This window comes from Frieseomelitta varia, unplaced genomic scaffold, assembly GCF_011392965.1.
Source record: "Frieseomelitta varia isolate USP_RPSP 00005682 unplaced genomic scaffold, Fvar_1.2 scaffold_161, whole genome shotgun sequence".
Classification (NCBI taxonomy): domain Eukaryota; kingdom Metazoa; phylum Arthropoda; class Insecta; order Hymenoptera; family Apidae; genus Frieseomelitta; species Frieseomelitta varia.
In genome coordinates this window covers 247,697-257,562 of record NW_025109317.1, presented here as the reverse complement: position 1 = coordinate 257,562, position 9,866 = coordinate 247,697, and the positions used below count along the sequence as shown (strand labels likewise).

Here is a 9,866-nt window from a genome sequence, read left to right as displayed (position 1 = left end):
ACGATGGTGCATCGGTTTTCGCTTTGCAAGTTCGCAATCTGGCAGCATTGAATGAAATCGAAGTAAATAAATGAGTAAACTTAATTGGCCCCTGTGTGTAATCAGAACGAAAGTTAATTGGCCCTTTCTTGCTAGTGACAGACAAACCCTTCGTCGAACGCATTTTTCACCCTTTCTCTCCGCCTCCACGACCACCGCCATCATCTTTCGTTCAACGTCTTCGTTTAGAACATGCCGGGGCTTTTCCTTCAAGGCTTGCTTATTCACGTTTGTTGCAGTTTATTATCGTGTTTCTGGTACGAACGCGTATTTGTTCGTGGAGAACGACTCGTTGCCGGTGCTCAGAGTGTGTATTGATGTAAACGAGAAAAGGAATTAAAAACGGGGAATAATCCCGGCAAAGTGGGCTCATTTATGTATGCATGGTTTAACCCCAGCAGCATTTCCACCCGGCGTAATCCTCTCGTTTTCTTCTTTTTTTTCTTTCCTCTCTCTCTCTCTCTCTCTCTCTCTCTCTCTCTCTCTCTCCATTCGCCACGCCGACGCTAAAATCAGTGAAGTTTTTTAATCACCGCCACTCCAGGCCACTGCGCGATATCTGACGTGCCGCGCGTGGAGAATTGTAATTGCATTTGAAAATCGTGCCACCGGTGGCCGGCAACGCGCGGAAAATTTTTTCCCCCCCTGACTTTGGGAACCTTGACGCCGGGACAACCGCGGCAAATAGCCCCGCAACGCGCGGCGAGTCGACGAGAATTAAATTCCACCGTGGAGATTCAGTGGGAACCGGTGCCAATGAAACTTCAATTCCCGAATGACACCCCAACCGACCCAACGACAGTCCAAATATCCAAATATCGGCCGATTAAAGATCGAAACTTCCACGTTTTCCCCTCCCCCTTCTCCCTATGTTTCCTCTCTCGCCAATTTCCACGCTCGCGAGTTCGCACGTAATCGCAAATATCGTTAACGAAGGAACCGGTTTGCGCGTTGAAAATCGACATGGTGGAACTAACGGAGCGTCCTCAGACACGCGTCCTCTGTTCGAGCCTACGGTCGAGCCGTCCTCGGTGAAATGTCGAGCCATCGGGAACTATTTCTGTACGTTCAGTAATTAAATGTAAACCGATTATCGTTCGTTAACGGAACCAACCGGGCGAGAGTTCACACGTTGGAAGTTCCTCGAGGGAATTAAATGATCCGTCCGACCTCCGACTTGGCCCGATGAATTTTCATCCGGCCTCGGAAGGCGAAAAGAGGCTTCAATTTCGTTCTGTTAATTTGTAATGTTAATCGAGCCCCGCGCGAGCCTCACTGATACACAGAGAGACGTTTCGGTGAGAGCCGGGAAATTCCTCCGTGTTTCTTTCAATCTCTATCAATCTTGTCCCGCGTCCACTTTTATATCCCTTCCGTGGAGATTGTTTTACGAGAAACGTGCACGACAGTTTACCAGGTTCTGAAGGAACGGTCTTCCTTTGCAGTCTCTTGATGCTCAATCTGGTGGTGATATTTCATCCGACCAGCTCGAGAGTCCCGAATTCGGAGCTCGCCAAGGTTCTTCATCGACCAATCCGGTCGCTCACATTCCCGGAAGAGAGTACCTCAGGTGTGAGTATCTCTAAGAGAAAACGGTGGACAATAACGGATTACCGCTTTCACGAATCCAAATTGAAAGTGACGAAACGTATTCTTTTCGAAGCTGTTCGTAGCGCTGGCGATACCGTTGGAGGATCCCTACAAATCGATCTCCATAGCTGATTTCTTCGAGGCAACTTACACGCTGCCGACGAACGCCAGCGAATATTTCTGGTTGATTAACGAGCAACGAAGAAGGAGAAGGAGCTTGGACAGAGCCACACTTTATCAAGTTGTGGAGAACAAGTTCGTCAAGTGAGTTTGAAGATTTACTCGAATTTCATTTCCCCCGAAAAATTCTTTTAGAATTTAATCGAGGTAAAGTCAATTTTTTCATCTGAGAGAGAATTACAGACGATCACTTTGAAATACTGCGATCGATAATTCACACAGATGCGTAAGAAATATATTTCATAAAATATAAAATGGTGTGATTAGGTAAACTTTAAATTTCGACCCCTGGAAGATTTCCTATTGATCCGTAATAAAATCGATTTTTAATCTGAATGAATTGATATAGTTACTCTGAAAAGCTTAGTAACGAAGCGCTGTAATCGATGTTTTACAAAGGTTCGTACAAACAAAGTAAAAAAGTCATGTGGAAGTTATTGAAAAAAGTGTTCCTTTTATTTCGTCGCTTTAGTTTTAAAGGGGAAAAATGATTGGGAAAAAAATTCCATAGCCGCGTTTAGAAAATGAAATTTTTTTATTTGTAAAATTATTAAAGTAATACTTTCGAAATGTGGATTAATGCAACAGTCACACAAAAGTATAAATTTCTGTTTTTTTTACGGTGTTTGTAACATCGTTTAATGCGCTTGATCTATTTTCGAGTATGCAGTTTCATTTCTCATTCCTTGTTTACAGACTCAAATAGAAAATACAATTCTAATATTGTCCCCACGACGAGATCAGTACTTATACCATATGATAAGAAAATGACAAACATAGATGCACAAAGTATATATTCCAATATTTTTGTATCAAAAATCACGTTTAAATATGATTATGACGATCTGAACAAGATCCACCGATCTTTTCTGGAAACAACTCTGAAAATTAAATTCATTTGATCGCTGTTGCCAGCTCAGTAATGTCAATGCTGCAGTTAGCAACATTCAGGGGACGAAATTTGAAATTTCCCGCCCTTGCCCTAGACCGAAGGTTGTTGTACTCGTTTGCCGACATTGTGGTGAAATATTTCGTAGTTTACAAGATAAAAGAAAGAAAAAGAGAGAGAGAGAGAGAAAGAATGCAGAATAGAGTAGAAGAAAATATAGGTCCATACGGATGCTGACCCAGAAGTCGTAGTAGGTCAGCCACGGACGGTCTTATTTTATTTTTCACTTTGCTTCCCCCGACTTTCTGCACAGTTACGGATATCAGGGTCACGAATGCCTGCTGAGGGCCATTTGCGAAACTTCGGAGCACTCGCTGAGACATAACGGACTCATTGGTGACATTCTGCACGTGATCTTCACGTAAGTTCCTCCCGTTAGCTTTTACATTACGCCGAACCCCTCGTCGCCGATAATCCACCTCCTTAATCCACGCTTTAACCCACCAGCCATTAATTCAGCTCAGTTAATTTTCCGTGCATGGAAATTTCATCATTGCCGAGTTTCTTTCTTTTTTTCCAATTTCATTCTATCTCGACGGCGAAGTTCAACGAAAATGGACGATTAAGGTAATAAGCGCCACCATAGACGTTGGCAATTTTCACGAAAGCCGACCGCGAAAGTTAAAAGACCGAGCAAAATCGGGATAAAGAATCTTTCTGAACTTCTGCCTCGCAAGGTTCCAATTAACCGCGGAACTGAAATAACGGAGAATTCGCTGTCTCGGGAATCACGGTCTGCCTCGCAATCGTTTTCGAAACCGCGGATCCGGCCACGAGAGATCGAGAGAGCGAAGATCGAGAGAGTCGCCTCTGTCCACACGAGGGTTCCAAGAGGGAGAGACCCGTGAGCTCGAGAGGTTGGCGGGACCATTGTTCGCGCGGAGCATGATGCTGTTAAAGGATTCAGCTGGAAATTTCGTCGGCGCGACCTCCTTTCTCGCGCGGCGAAAAAAAAAAAAAGAGCCAGGCCTTTTTTCGGCCGGTCCAAGGCGGCGCAAATTGGAGTAGATACACAGACCCGTGTAGAAAAGCAAATTTGGTTTAGCTTTCTCGCTTCTCAACGGCATGCCAGCTCTCTTTCTGTTCGCGTACGTGTGCCTCGTGTATGCTAGTTTTCCGTGCATTTCTCCGTATGTGTGTGTGTGTGTGTGTGTGTATATGTTACGTGGCTGATGCACGTGAGCTCCGTAGGTTGATAAACTCTCGAGCCAGGGACGTATGAATAAAAAAGAGGACCCGCAGGCGGCCGTGACGCCGTATTGTCGTCGTCCTCGGCCGCCGACGACATCCTCGTCGTGAAACGTTGGTTCCACGGTGGTTTATCCTACCGCGAGTCGACAAAAATGGACTGGCTCGAAAGGAATCGAGCAAACAAGCATAGAAATCAAAAATGAAAGCTCTGCGAAAAGGTACCTAACACGTAGGAACGAATTAAAAATCGCTAATGTCAGCTAAAACCGAGCCGAAATTGGAGCCTCGTACATACGAGGGTCGACTAATTTTGATAAATCTTCATCCTACGTACAATAGATGTTTCTTCACTTTTTTTATTTTAGAATAAATAATATTTTAGGAGCAATTGCAGAATATTACTTGTCTGAAAATAATGATACGACGCATATATTTGTTATTAGATTCATTTCAGACGAAATCATTTTTCTACCAGTATGTATATACATTAAACAATATAGTAAATATATATCTAATACTGTAATATTTATGTAATATATGATACAGTATAGTAATATATGTACATATATATGCATCATTATATTTATATATCAACAACTTTATGTATATAACATAGTTATTTATATATATATATATTTATTTATTTGTTTTTATGTAATCTTAATCTATGCAGACCTTATTCTATAATGACATCACTAACAGAATATCATTCTCGATTGCAACTGAGCAAATCAAGATCAAACAAATAATACCAAAAGAAATCAAAGAGGAACTTCCATGAAAACTTAGAACGCAGATCATTGAAAGTTTTCCAATATACGTCAAACAAACGAAGAAATTATTTAAAACCGCCCTGAAATGCATCGTTGTTTTACAAAATGTTCGTGAACTTTGGCAGGAAAACGGGACCTAAACGTTATCCCACCTCTCGACGACTTCGCTCCGTTCAACTTGCAAGACTGTAATTGATATACGAGTTGTTGTTCCAACAAAACCGAGTTGTTATGCGGTCAGTTAAAAGCGAGACCGGCTGTTCCCGACAGACCTCGCGAAATCCAGGTCAATATTGACACGAGTATTGAAGCTTTCGAAGGTCTCTGGAATTAGCGGTACCTTATTCAACGACCTTTCGAGTTTCCCGGACATTCATCTTTCTTCCAGAAAAATGCTTCGCCGACACTGCGGACAAGACGCGGCATATTCCATTTTGCACTCTTTTTTTCAATCTCTGCGCTCTCGAAACCTGAGGAATCCCTCGCGAACGTTTCTGAGTTTTCAATTCCGCCGTTGACACCCTCGGATTTTTCTTCGGCGGAGCGTGATAGCAATGATTAATACTGGTACTATCCAGGAATGGTGAAAGTGATGAATTCATTGTTCTTCGGAGAAGAATTTTTTTTTTTTACAAGGTATTCTGCCGGATTTTTTTTTGTTCGTTCCATTGAATTCCGACTTTTCGCGGAACTTTCACTCCAATTTATTCGTATGATTCTTTCTCTTCGGTTCTGGTATGGTTTGATTAATTCCTTTCATGCTTTAACTTGAGTTAAATTTGACTTGGATTTAGATTAATGATTCTCCATTTGTTCCTTTGCGATATATACTTTTTCATCGTGGTGTATTTCGAGAGATTTTCAGTGAATTTTTTATTCGTTCCCTTGCATTCTGACTCTTCGTAGAAGTGACTTTTCATTTTGCCTTCGTTCGGTTTAATTTTCTCTCGTATGTTTGAGTTAGATTTGGCTCAGATTTAGATTAGTGATCCTTTATTGCAATAGATATGATTTTATATCACGTATATTTCATACTTTATATCTTATATATGTCTTTTATATTTTATTTTATATTTTTAACTTGCGACCATGTGGTTTGGAAGACTTTTAGTGATTTTTTGTACATTCTTTCATATTCTGATCTTGCATTTTGATTTTTATAGTACAATCTCTTTGCTTTCGATTTCATTTGATCAAATTCTTTTACATCTCAATTTGGATTACTTTCATTAATAATTTTTTATGTCTCTTTGAGTTACTTCTTATTCATTTTTTATCGTGGATATTTCGTAAATTTACAATGGTGTTCTAACTTCTGATTTGTCTAGTGTAATTTTTTTTAATTTTGGTTTAATTTGATCAATCCTCAGCTTGGATTATACTTGACTGTATGATTTAAATCAGATTTAAACTACTTCGTTTTACATATTTCTTCACAGACATTTCATTTTCATTTCCTCGATTTCTTTTATATCTTCAGTCGTTTTCTTCAGTAATTTTAGCACCAAATAAGAAGCAAAAATGTACATCGACGTGTCGAACACTCGCGAGGAATGTTCACGCCCCGGCGAATAAAAATTGCAAGTAAGCTATTTTTTTTTTCCCCCGTTGAAGTCGTTATCGCGTTAGTGGAAGTGTTCGCGTTGTCTTCCTTGAGAGACCATTCGCACGGTCTCACGGGTAATTTGAGAAAATGGAACTGACTAAGGAGACATGAAAGAATCATAGGGGCAGCTTGTTTGCCTTCTAGCTGCGAACGACACCGTTATTAAGCTCGCTCCGGTCCTCGTTACTCTTCAATAAAAAAAAGAAAGAGAGAGAGAGAGAGAGAGAAAAAAAGCTTCGAATAAATTGCTCCAGTCGTCGTAAAAATCGACGGTTCGGAGAATGACCGAGGGAAATCGCAAGAAACGTATCGATAACATCCTCGTTCCTTTGGAACAACCTCGGCGTTCAGGTTTCAAGATTCGTAGGACAATGAATCCGAAAGGTACTTTAATTTTTCTCGGTCCTTTCTTCATCAAAGAAAAGACGACGCTCTCCGATGGCGCGGAGACATTTCCATCGAAAAGAGCGGCTGCAATTTCTTTGTCCTTGCAAATTAACAGCGGCAATCCTTCGTATTTTATGATAAATTCAAAGAGAAGGGTTTCCAACAATAGTACTCGCATATCTAATAAATAAGTTAATTATTAATAATAAGTACTAAGTATTAATATTAAATTAATAAGTGCTAAGTATTATTAATATTTAATATAATATCTTTATAAAAGAAAATAAAACTTTCTATCAATTCCCTATTATTTTAAATAGTAATTAAAAGTTTTCTTTGAAAAGTTCATTTTTTCTTCGCAATTATTAATAACATTTTGAGCAACAATACTCATCATTACATGTAAAAAAATAAAATCACGAATGATCTCAATTTAATATTCGAAATTTCTGTAACGCAAAACCTAGATTTCAGATTTTACACACATAAAATTGTTGAATATAAACACACATTTCCGAATTTGTGCGATTTTCGTTCCATTTCCCTCAAAATTCTCCCAAAAAATGTGTGCGCAACCAAACTGCTTTTACTGTTAGATTTTGAATTTTAGAAACAAAGAGAAATATTGGATAGCGTAAATGCATGCGATTTCTATTAGATGAAAGTAAAAGCTTCGCACACTGAGAAATGTAATTTCCACTTAAATACATTTTACGTTATTTCAACAAACAAAAACTGAAATCAAAATATTTAAAAGTACAATAATCGTTTTTTGTTTCACTCTAACGTTTAATATGTGACAAGTAAGTTGCTTTTGCTTTCTAAAAATATTTTACTTCGTCATTTTCAAATTATTCATCAATGAAATTTAATTATTATTTGTTAATTAAAAGAATCATACTCGATTTCTCGGATAATATGAAAACTGTAGAATAGTGGTTCTTACAAGTGTTCCGGCAAATTACAGAACTTACTTACGAGAAATTCTGCGAAAGAAACGATGTGGTTTGTCATTTATCTATTTTTTTTTCCATTCGATGAACTTTAAGGACTTTAAAACGAAAGCAAACGATAAAGAAATGAGGGCATCTATGTTACAGCTTTAAATTCGCAAAAACCAACGTGCACACGGCTATCACATCGAGACTGGTCTAAAGAAGTTTTACAAAAGAATTATTTTAGTTACAGTTTCCATAAATATATTATTTCTTATTATTTAATTATTAATATAAAATTATCATTTTTACTATTATTTTAACTTACTTTTATCATTAACGTTTACAGTAAAGATTATATTTTTCTCAAAAGAGGAAAAAAAACAACACTGCTTTCTCACCTCGGGAAGGTAAAGAAGCAGTGTCTTCGAAGAAACCACAGACGGTTATTTTCAAGTCGTTTCGTTCTGATAACGAAATTATATTGCATCTCCGATAGGCGAGGTGAAAGGCGAAGGAGGCGAAACGCTTGCCCTTCTCCTTCCTGAAGTCATTTCCCGATTCGAAATAAGAGAGGGACAAGGGGAATAAAATCGCAATGAAAGCGACCCGGTCGTTCCTCACTTTTTACGAGCGCGCGATATATGCACGACATATTGTCGTGGTCGCTTGCTCGGTTCGCGTAATCATCTCCTAGCTGGAACGGTCAGGCAGTAATAAAAAGAAGAAGACAGTGGCAAAATTCCGTTTATTCTCGTTCAATTTTTACGCGAGATTGCCGGTCGACAGCCTCGCTTTGAGAAAAAAAACCTACCGGGCTCCCGCAACTCGTCTAGGCTGACCCAGAAATCCGTAAATTCGATTTTGAAAAATCTCCGTAAGCTCAGCAACGTGCAACGGCCGGAGTGGTATCGATGGGCTCTTTGAAGATATAAGGACGAGGATATAAGATCGGGAAGTAGATTCGGACGCTACTGGTCGATCTCTTTGATAAATTCTTTTCCTACAGTCTGTTGAACTGTTTCATCCTCGTTAGGCGTATGGTCAACAAAGTTTGTTAGTCTCTGGACGTTTCCTTTCAACAAGAAATGTAACATGATGTTTAAAGTTTATTCTACTAGCTGGACAATTTTCTAGACTCCTCTAGACTCTTTTGTGACTGTACGTTACAAACGAACGAATCGCCGAAAGTTATTGCTTGGTCTCGATCCACAAAAGTTTGAGAATCGCTCCTCTATCATGCTTTATGAATGCAGATATAAGACGTGCAAGAAAGCTTTTAAATTCGACATATGTGAAACGAGATCTATCAGACGTCGTAACGGAACCGTAACGGCACTCGATTAATTCCCCTCTTTTTATCCTGCATACCGCTCGGTATACCCAAGCAACCGATGAAAAATGCAAATAACAGTCCTTGCCCGGCATTAAATTTCCTCGAAAAAAAGAATCGCGCGGTACCGGCAATTTAATGGCTGTCCATTAACGAGTTGGCCAACGGTCAACCGCCAGAGCTCGTTACCGCGCCGTATCACGGCACAGCGAACGAGAGAAAGAAAGAAAGAAAGAAAGGAAGAAAGAAAAAAAAGAAATCTCCTTATTATCGTTCAAATGTATGTATGCGTGTCGGCGTTGTTTTCAGACCGACAAGCTCGCGACACGAACCACTGCCGCGGGACATTCTTCAGGCTGAAGTGGTTGGACGTAATGGAAGCTGCTCCAAGTACCGACCGCAATGCCCCGTGGGACTCTTCGACTTGATTGGAGTCCTTGACTGAGCTCTGAAAAACCACCGGCGGTGCACCGCCCGCCTGCACTCCGATCGGGTAAACAGTTCGATTTTATGCCTGTACTTTCACAGTTTCGTCCCGACGCTTCGATTACGAGGAATATGGTAATTTAATGGATTGATCAGTCTATCGTGCTGCTTCCTTCGAACGAGGTATCTGTTTCAAACTCAGCGGGGAGTGTACCCGCGTACACTCTTGCGCGTGATGCATCAGAGCATCTGCTGGTCGAGTAACAATTAATCAGAATTACGTAGCAATTAATTAGCGTTAAGCCTGGAACAATTAAGAGTAGCTGTACGATGTGACTATCTATCGTACATTTTAAATTATAAAATTTCTTACCACATGTATGTACACATATTGAACGTTGAATAGAGGGAGAAGATCATATTAATACCGAAATATCAATTTTTGCAATAATTGTCT

The 9,866-nt window shown here is 39.8% G+C and overlaps 1 protein-coding gene across 1 annotated transcript; it reads left to right on the top strand.

Moving 5' to 3' along the window:
* The first annotated feature begins 1,048 nt into the window (after window positions 1-1,048).
* LOC122537445 lies at window positions 1,049-9,608 on the top strand. Its single transcript, XM_043670606.1, has 5 exons — window positions 1,049-1,101; window positions 1,485-1,611; window positions 1,703-1,893; window positions 3,012-3,119; window positions 9,293-9,608. The coding sequence occupies exons 1-5, from the start codon at window positions 1,076-1,078 to the stop codon at window positions 9,426-9,428; spliced, it is 588 nt and encodes a 195-aa protein (XP_043526541.1). The 5' UTR covers window positions 1,049-1,075; the 3' UTR covers window positions 9,429-9,608.
* Window positions 9,609-9,866: the final 258 nt, after the last annotated feature.